Source organism: Lotus japonicus, chromosome 3 (genome assembly GCF_012489685.1).
Source record: "Lotus japonicus ecotype B-129 chromosome 3, LjGifu_v1.2".
Taxonomy (NCBI): Eukaryota; Viridiplantae; Streptophyta; class Magnoliopsida; order Fabales; family Fabaceae; genus Lotus; species Lotus japonicus.
The window spans coordinates 78,736,944-78,754,481 of record NC_080043.1 but is presented as its reverse complement, the minus strand read 5'-3'; the positions used below and the strand labels follow the sequence as shown (position 1 = coordinate 78,754,481).

Here is a 17,538-nt window from a genome sequence, read left to right as displayed (position 1 = left end):
CCGCACACATGGATATAGCAGAAAACCAATCCCCATCACCAGTCCATAACACTGCCGCACAACCCATTCGATTCAGAAGAGGATTCCAGCTGCCGTCGGTTGTAAGTCGAAAAACATCAGCAGTATTGCTTGGAATGGAAGACGTAGCTGCTGCTGGTTGTTGAGAAGGATGTTGTAGCAGTACATTTTTCCAAACAGTAACATCAGGAAGAATGTTTCTCAGGACCTGATTTAGCGTCCAATGGTTGTCCCCAAAAGCTCTGTGATTTCGCCATCTCCACATCCACCAAAGAACCGCCACGCCCAACACACTCTCACGATGTCTCAGCAGACCGAGAAGCCAAGTCTCAAAAGGAATGTGAATATCAAGAGAAGGTAAGGATCGCCTAAAGTGCAACCATAAGCTGCGCGAATCAGGGCATTGTCTGAATATATGATCAACGTCTTCCAAGTCTGCATCACACCTAGCATAGGTTGCATTTGCGGCTAGGTGACAATGGTTTCTCTTCGCATTAGTTGCAAGGTCCTCCTTCCCTATCAGCCAGAGAAAGAAACAGATACGTTCAGGGACTTTGAGTTTCCAGATCAATCTCCAGGGGCCTTGCGAATCACCAGCCGGAGGGGTGAGGCTGTGGTAAGCTGAACTAGGCGTGTACCACCCATCTGGTGTGTGAATCCAACGCAAAGTATCAGCTTCAAGCCTTGATGATGGGACCGAAATAGCTTTAATCTCCTCAATCACTTGTGGTGGAAGAACGGTAAACAAAGAGCCCAAATTCCAATCTCCTCCTCTCCATAAGTCTGAAACTTGTAGCTTTGTATCAGGAATGTGGACAAACGGTACTCAATCACAAATTTGTCCCGTCCCAAGCCAGTTTTCATACCAAACAGAAGATTGACCATTCCCAAGCAGTGGCTTGAAGCTACCCCCAACATACTCCTTGGCTTTAATTATGCTCCTCCATATATACGAGTCACGTTTCTTAAAGGTACCATTAAGAATAATATCGGATTTCAAGTATCTTTGGGAGAGAGTAGGTACCCACGGCTTATCATAATCATGCAACATATTATCCACTAGCTTCCCAAGCATTACCACATTATTCTGTCTAGCACCTCTAAGACCCAATCCCCCATGATCTTTAGGTTGAATAACTTCATTCCAAGGCACCAAATTCCAACCTCGAGAGCTTCCACCTTTGGCCTAGATACAACTGCGAACTCGTTTATCCACAAACTCACACACTGATTGTGGTAGCCAAAGAGTTTGCATAAAGTATATAGGAATTGAAGTTAGCACAGATTTGGCTAAACAAAGTCTCCCCGCTCTATTCAATAGTCTCGTTTTCCATGAAGCTAAGCGAGCATCAATCCTCTCAAGCATAGATAAGAAACGCTCCATAGTGACTCTTCCTTTCAAAAGAGGGATCCCAAGATATTTTCCTAGGTTGCTGGCCCTTTGAATGCCCAGGATGGAAGACAACTTCTATTGGACAGAGGGAGCAACAGTTTAGAGCAACACATCCTAGACTTGTCCAAGTTAACCCTCATCCCCGATGCCTCACAAAAATCTCTGAGTGTATCGGCCACGACATGCATTTGGTCTTCATTAGCTTGACAAAATAACAACACATCATCAGCAAAGAAGAGATGAGAGATACCTATGCCTTCCTTGGCGATGTGAATAGGATGCCAAGTCTTCTCCTCAACCCGTTTCTGAATAAGTAACGCCAACCTTTCCATACACAGGACGAAGATATAAGGGGAGAGAGGGTCCCCTTGACGAAGCCCTTGCTGTGGTGTGAAGTAATCAAGCTTGGAGCCATTCCATAATGGGTAATGATATATACACACCTCTTTTTTTATACACTTCATTTCCACCTATTTTTATTTCTATCTCTCTCCTCTTATCATCTATCACATCTTATACTTTCTCACTCTTACTTTTTCTTTTCTTCCTATCTCTCTCTTCTTCCACCTCATTCCACCTCATTTTGAGGTGTGAATAAATAATTATTGATTCCATAATACAGATAAAGATACTCCTAAGTAATATATAAACATTACTAATTCAATTATAAACATTACTAATATATAAACAGATCTGAATCTCTAGAAGTACAAGACCTGATTCGTCTAAAATTCTGAGATGTGAGAAGAAAACCCAGAAAATGAAAGAGCAAAAGCAAAATAAAAATAAAAATCAGTAGATTTGTCTTTATACCCTTGCTGCAAATTGCAAAACCAAATTAAAACACAAATCTGCAGCTGCTATATTGCAGGATCTCCAGCAGTCTCTTCCTATGTCAATCTACTAACAACATTTGAAAACGCAGACTGTTGTACAAAGTAAAGATAAGGAAATAGTATATAAGAAAACAAATATCAATCATTGTATGTTCATAGCTTATAATGAGAAGCAAAAAAACGCTAAGTTACCTGGACAATTTTTGCCCAAAAATGTTGTTCTTGTCCACAGGAAGCACCACAAATAGAGAACCCTGACATGCAAGGAAATTGCAACATTCTGGAAAAGCAAATCAAGATGCAAGATGAATTGCGAGAGAAGATAATGTAATTACTATAGTTCACCTTCAGATAGAAGGAGGAGCTGATGACAAGAGATGTAAGAATCGAAAGCCTGTTTGGGGATTTGGGATCTAGCCCCGTTCACTCATAAAAAAAAATATAGTGTCATTTGATCCATTTAGCCGACAAAGATTTCAGTTGAGGTATGCATTTTTTTTTAGGGTTAAAGGGTCCAAAGGCACCTGAGATTACTAAGGGAATCAAATCCAGGACCTAGAAAAATTTTACATCAAATTGGGTCCCTAAGAAATTTTTTTTAATTCAATTAAAGCCAAATCTTGCCACAGCTCAATTTTGTCCTAGTCACTAATTCCACTTGGCATTTTCTATTTTTTTTAATTAAAAAATAATAAAACTTTATTTTTTTATTCTAACTCAGTTATTTAAGCAGAAAAAAAATTAAAAAACTTAACAAAATCCCTAATCTAATTCCAAAACTTAATCTAATCCCTAATCTACTTCTTTGTTTTTTTTCCCAGAAGAACACAGCACCAACATCACCCACTTTCCTTCTTCCTTTCAACGTGAATTACCATCACCACACTTTCCTCTCCTTCTCATGAAGGCCGCCACCACCACCGTTCTTCTTGCTTCCTCTGTCGCAACTCGCAAGCCACCATGAGGAAGCCAAACCATCATCACCGCGTCTTCTTCTTCCCATGAGAGCCACCATGAACGAACCAACACCACGACCGCGAGCTCCTCTCCCCTGTCCCTAGCGAGCACAGCCGCACCACCACCGCTTCCAGAAACGACAAAGAACAGAGAAAAAAATGGAACCCTAACCTAGTGGTGGATTTGGGGTTTTGGTTTTGGTTTCTTGATCACTCCTTCTCCTTGCATCGCCTGGTGGTGGATTTGGGGATTTGGGGTTTTGGTTTCGAGTGGGGGTGGGGGTGTAGGTTCCAGTTGCAGGTGGGGGTGAGGATGGGGTTTCGGTTGCAGGTGGAGCAGGGCTTGGGTGGAGTTTTGGTTTGGCCGTTTGGGGGTGGGGGTTGGAGGTTGAGGTTTGGGGATGGTGTTGGAGGTGGATATTGAGGTTGCAGGTGGGGTGGATGTTGCTGGGTTTAGAAGATGAAGGTGTTGGGTGTTGAAGATGAGAATGATGAAGATGATGGTGTTGAAGATTAGATTTTTAAATTAGGTTTATTAGATTATTAGGTTGTTTAGTTTAGGATTATTAGATTAGGTTTTTATTAAGATTATTTTTTTTCTGATTATTTTGATGACTTGGTATTAAAAATTAATTTTTTAATTAAAAAATAATGAAAAAATCTAGGTGTCACTGATGACTAGGACCAAATTGGGATTTGGCCTTAATTGAATTAAAAAATTTTTCTTAGGGACCCAATTTGATGTAAAATTTTTCTAGCTCCTGGATTTGATTCCTTTTGTAATCTCAGGGGCCTTTGGACCCTTTTAAGTCTTTTTTTTAAGGTTTGCACTTTTTTTATGTCTTTGGTACCTGACATCAGTTTGACAGACCAAGAAGCATTAAGGACATCCATTAAGAACAACACTCGAAACCTTGTTATTCACCAATACAAACTATACTTGTTTCTGACAGAGTAAACCAAGATGAGCACAAGCAGGAAGGACTCAAAGTCTCAAACAGACAGAACCCTCTTATTTTCTCAGTGCAAAGTTCTAACATAAAAAAAATTACCATTAATTCTTGACTTTTCGATTTATTTATACAACAATTCTTAACTATGATGTCAGTCAAAGTGTCACACTTCAACTATACTCCTAAGTTTAGTTGGAAAATCAATTCTTTTGAAAATAAAATGGTTTACAAATCACAGAGATATTCATAACACCATCAAATATTTGTGCCTTTACTTGGAAGGTTCTGCTGGATAGAATACCAACAAGAAAGAATCTTCTTAGAAGACGTATCATTTCCAATTTTGAGGATGCTAAATGCCCTGTTTGCCTTGAGGTTGAAGAATCGGTGGACCATTTATTTACCCTCTGCCCCTTTGCTGTCAAAGTTTGGCCCTTGTGCTATTGTTGGCTTGGACTGCAATTAACCTTACCAGGAATCTGCAGAAATCATCTACTGCAGCATGAATTCCCTGGCCTTAATTCAAATCAGAATGGGGTATACCGTGTCCTTTGGATGGCTGTAACATGGTTTTTGTGGATTCATCGGAATCATATCATTTTTAGAGATACCAGATCATGTGAGCAGTGTTATAAAACTCGGCTCGGACCGGCCGGTTGAACCGGTCCGACCGGGAATCGGTCACCTGAGCGATTCGAGTCGAGGATCGGATTGGCCATGCAATTGAACAGGTAAGAACCGATATGACTCGGTCGGTTTACCTCAAAACCGGTGACTCAGTCAGTTTTTTACTAAACCGGAGAGTAGAAAAAAAAACGGCATTCTAGTATCCATTCTCTTTTAACAGATCTGCAATAAAGCTGTGTCATGGAGCTAGGGGCCGTCCTCACCGTGCTTGTCCCTGGGTTATCAATTTCCGGCCGTCCAAGGTTGCCACTCTTCTTTCCGGCCGTCACGAGGTTGTCTCTTTCTTGATTTTAACTTCTCTTCACCCACATCGCTTTGCTCCCGCACCTTCATTGTATTCTGTTGCTGCAGCGTATTTGTGTGGCTGCTGTCCACTGTTTCTTTTCTTTAGTTACATATATGATATTATAAATTAGGGTTTTGTTTCCTTGGGCTCTAGCTAAAGTGCGGCCTTCTATTAGACTTTAGATTTACTTGGCCCAAAAACATGATCATATTATTTAAGAGTTTGAATGGGCCTAATATAAAACCAACAATTAGCTAGAGTACTATACAGTCCCTTACTCCCTTTTGCTAAATTAGTGGACAAAAGAAATCTTTTCTGATTTGTAGAAATATGGTCCCAACGTGCATAATATTTTTATATATTATTACTTTAGGTAACCGTAATAAATTGCAAGGTTTTATTATGTAAATTATTTTTAGTTTATATAATTCTTATATGATGGTAATAATTTTAAATTTAGAATGTGAATGGCTAATTAGTGTTAGTTTTTTATATTTTTTAATAAACACCGAGTCAAACGGTTCAACCAGTGATCCAGTGGTTGAACCAGTGACCCATTGACTCAGTGCCCTGACCGAATCAATGACCGGTCTGAGTCTGATAACACTGCACTTGAGGAAGAGGTGTGTTGGGAATTGACTCATTAGGAAAATCTGGGGCCCACAGATTTTATTTTGAGGCCAAATATTCAGTTTATTAGGATTTGATTTAATGGAGAACATAGTCCCGGAAATCAGGATTCAAGAGCTGAGCAGTTGATCTTCACGAGGGTTCGAGAATTCGCCAAGGTGGAGATTGTTGGGATTGACTCATTATCTTATCAATTATTTATATTTAATTTAAGAGGATTGTGATATGGGTTTAGATAAGATTATATCTTATCGGTTAAGATTATCTTATCTTGTAATACTAGAGTTAGTAGTGTCCTATAAATAGATAAGACCTCTAACACTAAAAGTGTGCTAGAGTGCACAAGGTGTGTGCGGAGTGCGCCACAATTGGGTGGTGTGCAAGTGCGCCGCAATTTGACGGTGTGCGAGGGCACATAGCAATAGAAATTGCTATTGTAAATACAATTGATTATTGAGAATCAATAAAGGGAGTTATAGCTACTCTATAGCCGCAGAGGTAGGCATAATTGACCGAACTGTTTGAACAAAGATTATGTGTGGTTTATTTGTGCTTTCTCGCTCTATCGTACTGTTTGAATCAAGTTGTGCCCTCCCTTTCCTCAACAAGGTGTTAGATAGAAACTGATCTTTTAAGGGCTTGGACTGGATTTCTAGTAGGGTGAAGGGCTGTTCATTTTCAGTTTATGACTGGTTATCAAACCCAATTGTATATGCATCAAAATGCTGGGGTAGAAACTCTCAATTTGTACCTTGAATTTTCAAGAGATGTGTTTGGCTCCTCTTTGTGCGGTTCATGCATCTTGGCTGGACAGGGTTGGTGAGCTGGCTACAGGCTACTGGTAGAAGTTGGAATTTGCTTGGCTTGCTGGTATAGGGATGACAAGGAGGACAACTCATATGTTTTAAGTCTGAGTTCAAGTCTGAGGTTTATTTTATTAGACTAGCATTTTGACTCCTTTGCATTTTTTCCCTTGCTTTTTACTTTCTCTTCCCCTGTATCTCTTTTACTACTTCCACTGTCTCTGTTCTTTTTACTTATTCTTGTTCCTTTTTGTTTTTTGCTTGTTCCTTGTACCATGGGTGGCACCCTTTGCCTTTCAATGGTAATTTGACTTATCAAAAGAGATATTCATATTATGAATTTATGATATTAAAATCAAAAAAAAAAAAATCACAATTTGCAAAACGCATTCATACTTATAGCAACACCCAATTTGGTAATTTCCATTCAGAAGGGCAGGCTCCTCCACCGGTGCCAGTGTGGTTCGCCGCTTCCAACAGAGCCACCAACTCGGTCACCTCACCCCGAACCTTCGACCCAGCTCGAAACCCGAGCTTACAATCCACTCCCTCCTCCGACGGAGCTTCGCTAGGGGTGGTTGGAGTTCCATTACCGGCCGTTCGTATCTGCTTATGCTGCTCCTCCCCATTCGTCCTCATCCTTGGGAGGGTCCGCATACATCAGGAAGTTTGGGAGATGACGATGTGTCGGGCTCAGGCTCATAGTATTCGCCCCACTCATCAGAGATATTGACGGAGGCCTTGTCGGCGTCGTCAACGACGGAGGCGCTGAAGCGAATAGAAGGGAACCTTAGAGCATCTTCAACGCTAGGTTCTTTAGTTCTTAGTTCTTAGCACTATTCATGTGAGCTCGTACTGCCACATGTGCTTAAGCAACTCTTTGCAGATTTTGCTCCAACCATGAGTTCTTAGAGCATATTCAATGCAAGATTCTTAGTTCTTATTTCTGAGCTAAGAACTAAGAACTGAGTTCATAACCATTGGAGGGGTTGACGTGAAGTTCTTAGCTCTTAAAAATAACAACTAGTTCTTATATAAGGAGTTTTACTTTAAGAGTTCTTAGCATAAAAAAAATAATTTTTTTATCTCTCATTCATCAACTGATTTAATTTAAGTATTGAATTAACATTTAAATTTAAATCAAAATTATAAAAAATATTACTAATATAATGATATTGTTTGACCAGATGAATAGTGCTAAGAACTAAGAACTCATGATTGAAGCAAAATTTACAAAGGGTTGCTTAAGCACATGTGGCAGTACAGGCCCACATGAATAGTACTAAGAACTAAAAACTAAGAATGTAGCATTGAAAATGCTCTTAGTTCTTAGTTCTTAGAGCATCTCCAATGCAAGGTTGCTAGTTGGGTTGCTTAAGCACTATTTTTGTGGGCCCAAATTGCCACATAGGATTTAAGCAACTCATAAGCAACCCATGCTGATTTTGCTCTAATGCAAGGGTGCTTATTTTACTTTTAGTAGGGTCCCACTGTACTTCTTATATTTATATTTTTTATTTCACATTTAAATTTAAAAATTAATTCAATGTAACTGATTACTTTCTTTTTGAAAATATAACTGATTACTTAACCACTAATTAATCATCTTATCAACTAATTTATTAATTAAATATTTTTTCTTTCTTTTTAAGGGCCAAACGAATCCTCAGCCCACCACTTTAATTTTTTTTGCTTTGAATTTTTTTTCCTCATATTGGGTCAAACAGTTATATTTTGCACCAAAACGACAAGTAATATTGAATTAATCGCTCTCAAAACGACAATCTCACTTAATCTCTCTCACACATTTCTTTTAAAAACAACATTTACTCTCTTCTCACCAAACGCATTCACCCCTCTCACCATTCTCGAAGGTTCTGTTCTCTCTCACTCTCCATCCATCCATTCAACCGCATACTCTCTTCTCACTGTCTCTCTCGAAGCTTCTTTCCCTCTTACTCTGGTCGAAAGCTTCTTTCCCTCTTCCTCCGCTCTGATCCACCTTCACTCACTGAGAAAACCACTTCCTCTGCTCTGAGAAACCGCCGCCCTCCCTCTTCCTCTCCTCTTCAAACCGCCGATCGAAGCCTCTCTTCCACTCCTCTCAAACCCAGATCGAAGAGGGCACCATAAACCTAGTTCCCTCTCCTTCCTTTCACTTCAGCCGTCTTGTTCAGAGGTCCAGATCAGAGGCATATCAGAGGTTCAGATCGGTGGTTTAGAGGTCCAGATCGGTGGTTTCCACCGCCATCAGAGGTTTCAGGACCAAATCGGTGACATGCAAGCACACAAAACACCTCTATGCACGCGAATCAAAGACCGATCGAAGATTCCACGCCTGTAATTTCATTTTTTAATTTTTGTGGGTTTTAATTTTAATTTTCTGTGTTCAGTTGATTTACTGTAGAAGTGTAACAAAAAAATCGTTTCTGGAATTTGTTTCTGATTCAAGTCTGGGTTTTTTTATTTTTTTGGAATTTGTTTCTAATTTCATCTCATAATAAAGAAATTGATTCAAGTCTGGAATTTGTTTCTGATTCAAGTCTGGAATTTTTTTTTCCGATTCAAGTCTGGAATTTGCCTATTCTGCCTCTTCTCATTGATCATTGTTTCCCTCTTCTTTTTAACTGCAATCAGTTGTTGAATGAAAGAGAAAATATGATATTTATAATAAAAAGGAAGAAGGAAGGAAGCTAAGCAACGTTGCTTATTTAAGCAACGTTCCTTAACTTTGAGGGCTAAGCAACGCCAGCTCAACCAGCTCCAACGCTTCCAAAAAATAAGCAACGCATCTTATTTTCTCCAACCAGGTTAAGCAACCTGCGTTGGAGTTGCTCTTAGCACTATTCATTTGGTCCTACAATACCATTATATTAGTAATATTTTTTATTTTCATATAATTTTGATTTAAATTTAAATGCTAATTCAATACTTAAATTAAATTAGTTTATGAATGAGAGAGAAAAAAAAATTTATGTTAAGAACTCAAAAAGTAAAACTCCTTATATAAGAACTAGTTCTTATTTTTAAGAACTAAGAATTCCACGTCAGCCCCCTCCAAGGAATAAGAACTAAAAACCTTGCATTGACGATGCTCTTAGAGGGTGGGGAAGAGAGATGATTGATTGAAAATGAAGAATCTGAGCTATTTGGATTGCTAATGTTAATTCTCACATGACCATAATTTTATTTTAATGAAATTTACTCACTTAATAAATACATGAAGAGAGAAAATTAAAATTGTATGAAAAATAATATTAGTTATCAAATTTTATCACATTAACACATGAGGGAATTCATTTTTTTTTTGATACATCAGAAAATGACAAGATAAAGAAAAGACTACACGATGCCTAGGGAATCCTTTAACAGGATAACTTCAAGCTCAGGAGGAGGCGATTTCAGTAAAGTGAACCCAACTTCCTGAAGTCTGCTCGCACGCTTTGAAAGCCAATCTGCAGCGGCGTTTCCCTAACGGTGGACCCAACTAAGCTCAATTCTCCAACTGCGCCGCAAGAGGAGTCTGATATCATTCAGAAGCGATATTTGTGCATACTTAGGATTCTGAACTAGGAGTTTGAGCATATTCACCAACTCCCTGCAGTCAAGTTCACATAGAACCTTTCGTCCCCCCTGATTCCAAGCTGCGTTCAACCATCCCGGAGGGCTAGCGCTTTAGACATGAAAGGATTACCGTGCTTCTGGTGGCTCATGAAGCCCAAGATCCAGCAACCTGTTGCATCGTGAAGAGATCCGCCTCCTCCCATACAATTCTCTTATGGTAGGTGACTACCATCAACATTCAATTTCAGAAACCACGAGGAGGAGGTCTCCAACCCATTCGAACTGAACCCAGGAGGTCTAGTTGCAAAAACCGCGCTACTGAGTCCATCTCTATTCGAAACTTTCGCCACGCACCCTCTAGATTCCAAACCTCTGTTTCCAAGCACATATTGCATCGCCATTTCCAAACGCACCAAAGGCCAATGATGAATTTCACAACATGCTTACTACGACCATGACTCTGGATCTAAAAAACAGCTTTTTAACATGAAAAATATATAATAAAATTTGTTAATATTTAGACTTAATTATACTTTAAGTCCCCTAACATGATGTTTAACCGTTTAAGTCACACATTTTTCTTAATTTGAGTCCTCTAACTTTTAAATCAAAAAAATTGGTCCGCTTATTAATTTTTCATTCAATATTTTACTCAAAACCGGCAGCTAATTGATTGTCACTTCTCTCAACAAAACAAAGAGCAAAGAAACTAAACTTTTGGAAGTAAGGCAAAGACACTTATCAAAGAAAGGAGATATTTGTTGGTTTCAAAATATTAGGTGAGCGGATGATGTCTAGTATAAGATAGAGAAAACTGTGAGACTTAAATAACACTTATGAATTACAAAAGATTTACATGTATGATTTTTCTCACCTCCAGGGAATGAATAGAGGCTCAAACCTGCAACATATTATATATGAGACCATATCATGCTTCACTAACCAACTCTTTTTTTATAGAAAAGATAAATATTGATTAAAATAAACAAACCAAGGGAACAAACCTCTCCCTAGCAAAGTAAAAGAGATAACAAAGAGCAAAAGCCTAAAGCAAAAGTACATGCTACAAAACATCAAAAGGAAAATACAAGTGAGGAAAAACCCTAAAACAATAGCAACTGTTAAGTTCAAACGCTAAATACATCGTTTATCATATTGTGAATGATAATGATTTTCAATAGTATAAGTGTAATGATTAAAATCATATGAATTATATTTCAGGAAATAACACTTATGACTCAGATCCCTCTTCGTCTGACATCCAAGGTGCAAGACAATGCAATAAGACAATTCATTCAAGAGAAGAAATGTCAAAACCACAAGACAGACTGTACAAGTAAAGAAAATGTCAAATCTGCTAGATCGTCTGCCAGAAGATAAGACTACACTCAGTGAAGATTCTCATCGTCTATCTCAAAGCTGACCAATGAAGACAATGTCTAGAGAAAGAACGTCATGTTCAAATTGAAGAGATCTCTCTGACATTCAGAGAAAGTCAAGTGCAAAGAATCATGTGATACTATACAAAGCACATTGATCAAGGAACCAAGTACAATGTTGTCAAAATCAAGTTTCCTCTTTCTCTGATTAAAGGACTGGAACTATGCTGCATATGCTACCAACCGACTGACAAGACACATTGTGTAGCAACTTGTCTCACTCAAAGGACATAGTGCATTTAATGCACCTGACGAGAAGACTGTCTGATCCAACTGCTAGAACTTAAAGTGCTCTACACGCTCCGACGACTATCAACAAACCCTAGAAGCACTTGAAGTATAAAAGGAGGACATGCAGATTTTCAGAAGCAAGAAATTGAGTTTCAACGTCGATCAAGTTTCATTCTTTGAATAAAAAAATCTTCGTCAAACATTCAAGAAAGAAAAGTCCTTACATCGTCTGAGAGAAATACCTAAGAGTCAAATCTTTATACTCAAATCTCTCTAGATTCAGAACTCAAAGTACATACCAAAGTCAAATTCTCTTAAACACTTTGTAGTTCCTGTGCTTAGCATTTTCTACTATCCCTCTTGTAAGAAGAGAATCTTGTAGAGTCAAACGATCTTGAAAAATATCTTAGGAGAAGTCCTGAACAATACTTTGTAAAGAAAGAGTCCTTAGAATTTTTGGTTGAGAGAAGTCATGTCTAACACTTGGTTAGGAGAAGTCCTGCATAATACTTGGCTGGGAGAAGTCCTGTCTAATACTTGGTCTAGAAGAAGTCCTGTCTAATACTTGTTTAGTGAAATTTTGGTTAAGTCAAGGACTGGGCGCAGCCCCATCGTTTGTGGGTGAGCCATAATATATTGTTGTGTTTTTATCGTTTATCATTTTAAACACTTATCTGCTGCACCAAACGATTGCGAAAATGTTTTTAAAAACTTATAATCGTTTGAAAAATCAAGTTTTACAAGAACACAATTCAAAACCCCCTTTCTTGTGTTGTATTTCAGCAACAACAACACACGATCACTAAGCCAAAAGCACAAAAATAACCAGCAGCCATAAAGTCTGGACGAGAAGATTGGGCAGCCAAAAATGGCATGCCAAGACTGAAAAAACATTATGAAGGATGAAAGCCAGGGCAAAGCAAGGCCATCCACTAGGCAAACAACAACAACATACTGCTTAAGAACTGGATAACAACCATAACAACAACAACAACAATACCACACCAGATCAACCTGAAAGCGAACTTTCACCAAGAGCACGCAAGGCCACCGACCGCATCCACTACTGGAACGGACTAACAAGCCATCTATAATGAACATGCCCAGCTCTCGAAGTTTCCAGTTCTTGCCTCATTCAAATTTGTCTCCTGCAAAATAATCAATATCGGGTTAGATCGCTTTTTGATGATAACCATATCATAAATTAAGAAATAAAAAACATTACTAGGGTTTTTCATGTTTTTTTTTTTTTTTTTTTTTGAAATTCAACATCAAATCTATTAAAAGCCAGAAGGCAAAGAGTTCATTACATCTGCATCAATCAAAGAAACTACTGTTAATGGAACCTCTTCTACCCAAACCATATTGGCATAAGTATCTGAGTTCCTAGCTAGGAAATCCGCAACAGTATTACCCGTGCGTCGAACAAAAGAAACTGAAACATAGTCAAATGCTGAAATTAAAATGCGACAATCACTAATAATGGAACTCAAATAAGAGCGTCCCTCCTCCTGTGATCTCCAAGTATTAAAAAGCTGCAAACAATTTGTTTCAAGAGTAATCCGGCGAAAGCCCAAGTCAGTAGCTAGCTGCATTGTCCACCGCAACCCCAAAGCTTCAGCTAGGAGAGGAGAGCTTATGGAAACTGGGGATGAACAAGCGGAAGCCATCACCTCGCCATCACAGTTGCGGGCAACCATGCCCAGGCCTGCAATTCCACCATCACGAAAAGAAGCATCGAAATTACATTTGATGATACCTCGAGCTGGTCGACACCAAGTGGCTTTGAGTTGTGCTTGTCGCATTCGCTGGCCCTCCATTGGCTCTCGGACGTGACCATGCAGATCTGCAACTCGCCGTAGAACAAGCGCAACAGAGGTCTCTCCCTGCTGAAACACAACCCGGTTTCGTGCTTCCCAGATAGCATACACAAAGGTCTGAACCAGAGCCAAGCTTTCACTGTCATCCATTTCACAAACCGCAAGCCAGAATTCTGCAAAGTTGGGGAAAGAATCCACGCGAAGGGACATCGAGGAAGCAAACCAAACCTGGCGAGCGAAGGGACAAGACATGAACAGGTGGTCCTCCGTCTCGCTAACGGCTGCACATAGCCCACACCCAGGATCAACATCAACATGCTATGATAAATATTTATATCTTAGACTAGTTAATTGGAAATAAAGTTAAGATTAATGATAAATATTATCAAAACATATTTTGTAAATGTATTTGCATTTAATATGTCGGTTAATTATAGTATTTTAGTTCATGCAATGCACGTGCAATAAACTGAATTTTCTTTTCAAAATTAATTATAAAGTATTTGATGTTTTATATTATTTAGTATATTAGTTATTAAATTATATCTATATTACTAAGAATATGCTTGTTGGTTTATATTTAAATTTGCGCCAACTTTAACTATAATATATAACTAAAATATGTTGGTACATTTTGTCATGCATTTTGTCAAAAACAACTGATTGTCGAAGCATATGTCGTGGCTTCTGATTTCGTGAAGGTAGGACATTAGTCCTTTGCTTAAGTTTGATTTTGTGGGCCCTTGAAGATTTTATGAAGATATGTTTTTATAGTTACTTGAGGATCAAGTAGTTGTTCCAGAAGGGTTTTGATTTGTGGGTTGTTATTTGTTGAAACAATCTTTATTAAAAGATTGGTTTCTATCTTTACGTTTGAATTTTGCAACAATATCTTGGAGATTCAGTTTAGATTTGTTGTTGCAATCTGTTACTTCAGCCCAAGCAAACCCTAGTGCCTACCTGCTGCTGCTGAAGTCTATAAAAAGGATGAAGACCTAAAGCTTGAAGACCACTGAAGCTAATAGAGAGAGATCAAGTATTTTAGGGTTGTTCATTGTTCTTTATCCTTGTTTCTTGTGAACAAACTTTGCTCCATGATTCTATAAAGCAAAGTTGTGTTCTGTGTTTTTTAATTCTTCAAACTCTGATTGTTGATTGTTTGTTACCAATCACTGTGGCAGTGATTGAGAAAAAGGGAGAGAGGCTCTCATACTTAGGTTGAGATACTAAGTAGAAATACACTTGGGTAGATTAGGAAGTGAACTATGAACTGTGGTGTTCATGAGTGTTTGTAATTCCTGAATCTTGAGATAGTGGATTTTCTTTCTTTGGGTGCAAACCCTCCAGACGTAGGTGAAGTTTCACCGAACTGGGTTACCATCCTTTTGTGTTCTACTTTATTATTTTTCTGGTTTTGTTACTGTTAGTAAGTTGTCGAACCGGTTGTCCCAGCATCGCGTTCGACATCTGTCCTGTGCGAGAACCGTATTTACAATTGGCATCAGAGCAGGCACCCTATTCTGTTGGGTGAGCTCCAGGGAATATATACTGTTCTCAAGGACAGCATTATGGATGGAAGAAGATCAATCTATATGCCACCAATTTTGGATGGTACCAATTATGACTACTGGAAGGCTCGAATGGTGGTTTTTCTCAAATCTATGGACAGTATAACATGGAAGGCAATAGTCAAGGGGTGGAAACATCCTGTGATAGCATCCACAACTGAATTGAAGCCTGAAGATAAGTGGACAATGAAAGAAGATGACGAAGCTCTTGGAAACTCCAAAGCCTTGAATGCTATTTTTAATGGAGTTGACAAAAATATGTTCAGGTTAATCAACACATGTACTGTGGCTAAAGAAGCATGGGAGATTCTCAAGACTGCCCATGAAGGAACATCAAGAGTTCGTATGTCAAAGCTTCAGCTTCTTACAACTCAGTTTGAGACTATGAAGATGAATGAGGATGAATCCATATATGAGTTTCACATGCGTATAAGGGATCTAGCCAACTCTTCTTTTGCCCTAGGGGAACCCATGTCTGAAGAAAAGTTAGCAAGAAAGATTCTCAGGTCTCTCCCCAAGAGGTTTGATATGAAGGTAACTGCCATTAAAGAAGCCCAAGACATCAGTAACATCAAGGTTGATGAACTCATTGGTTCCTTGCAAACCTTTGAGATGTCTCTTAATGGTAGATCTGAGAAGAAGGCGAAGAGTATAAATTTTGTGTCCAACACTGAAGAAGATGAAGATCAGAGGGAGAAGGATACTGATGCAAACATTGCAGAAGCTGTATCATTACTTAACAAAGCGTTGAAGAGTTTGAGCAGAATGTCAAATACAAATGTCCTGGACAATGTGTCAGACAATGTGAAGAATACTGAATTTCAACTCAAAGACAAACATGAGAATGATACAACCAAGGCTATTCATGTAAAGGCTCTCATTGGGAAGTGTTATTCTGATGCTGAGTCAAGTGATGGTGATGAGGAAGAACTAGTTGAAACCTACAAATTGTTGCTGGCTAAGTGGGAGGAATCATGTACGTATGGTGAGAAAATGAGAAAAGAAGTCAAGGATTTGATTGTTGAGAAGAAGCAACTTCAGAGTAATAACTCCAGTTTGCAAGAAGAAGTAAAGACCATCAGCAAGTTGCGTGAGGAGAATGAGAAACTTCAGATCACTAATGCAAAACTGCAGGAGGAGGTAACATTACTGAACTCAAAGCTTGAAGGTATGAAAAAGTCTATTCGTATGATGAATAAAAGTACTAATGTGTTAGAGGAGATTCTGGAAGTTGGGAAAACAGTTGGAGATATGAAGAGGATAGGCTTCAGCTACAAGAGTGCAAATAAGTCTGCTTCATATGAAAAGCAAACTAAGCAACCAATGTCAGATCCAATGTCGCATCATTCTATTGTTCTGTTGGATAGTTAGTATGTTCTGCTGCTATGTTCTATGTTCCAACTATGCAAGTTGTTGGTATGGATGCATCATTTGAGGGGAGTTCTGTTGCTAAGGGGGAGTTTTGGTTCTCTATGCTTACCCTCTCTGTCCGTGAGTTTTTTTAGACAAAATTTGACAAAAGGGGAAATTGTTGGTACATTTTGTCATGCATTTTATCAAAAAATAACTGATTGTCGAAGCAGATGCCGTGGCATCTGATTTCGTGAAGGTAGGACATTAGTCCTTTGCTTAAGTTTGATTTTGTGGGCCCTTGAAGATTTTATGAAGATATGTTTTTATAGTTACTTGAGGATCAAGTAGCTGTTCCAGAAGGGTTTTGATTTGAGGGTTGTAATTTGTTGAAACAATCTTTATTAAAAGATTGGTTTCTATCTTTACGTTTGAATTTTGCAACAATATCTCGGAGATTCAGTTTAGATTTGTTGTTGCAATCTGTTACTTCAGCCCAAGCAAACCCTAGTGCCTACCTGCTACTGCTGAAGTCTATAAAAAGGATGAAGACCTAAAGCTTGAAGACCACTGAAGCTAATAGAGAGAGAGATCAAGTATTTTAGGGTTGTTCATTGTTCTTTATCCTTGTTTCTTGTGAACAAACTTTGCTCCCTGATTCTATAAAGCAAAGTTGTGTTATGTGTTTTTTAATTCTTCAAAGTTCAAACTCTGATTGTTGATTGTTTGTTACCAATCACTGTGGCAGTGATTGAGAGAAAGGGAGAGAGGCTCTCATACTTAGGTTGAGATACTAAGTAGAAATACACTTGGGTAGATTAGGAAGTGAACTATGAACTGTGGTGTTCATGAGTGTCTGTAATTCCTGAATCTTGAGATAGTGGATTTCCTTTCTTTGGGTGCAAACCCTCCAGACGTAGGTGAAGTTTCACCGAACTGGGTTACCAATCTTCTGTGTTCTACTTTATTATTTTTCTGGTTTTGTTACTGTTAGTTAGTTGTCG

The 17,538-nt window shown here is 38.6% G+C and overlaps 1 protein-coding gene and 1 long non-coding RNA gene across 2 annotated transcripts; both read right to left on the bottom strand.

The window, feature by feature from the left end:
* Positions 1 to 2,070: 2,070 nt before the first annotated feature.
* LOC130746193 (uncharacterized) lies at positions 2,071 to 2,695 on the bottom strand. Its single transcript, XR_009022054.1, has 2 exons — positions 2,440 to 2,695; positions 2,071 to 2,337 (listed from the first exon to the last, which is right to left on the bottom strand). It is a non-coding gene; the product is annotated as an uncharacterized LOC130746193 (long non-coding RNA).
* A 10,381-nt stretch (positions 2,696 to 13,076) lies between these two features.
* On the bottom strand, positions 13,077 to 13,826 carry LOC130744783 (uncharacterized). Its single transcript, XM_057596938.1, has one exon. It carries the CDS (start codon positions 13,824 to 13,826, stop codon positions 13,077 to 13,079), a length of 750 nt encoding a protein of 249 aa, XP_057452921.1.
* Between the last annotated feature and the right edge of the window lie 3,712 nt (positions 13,827 to 17,538).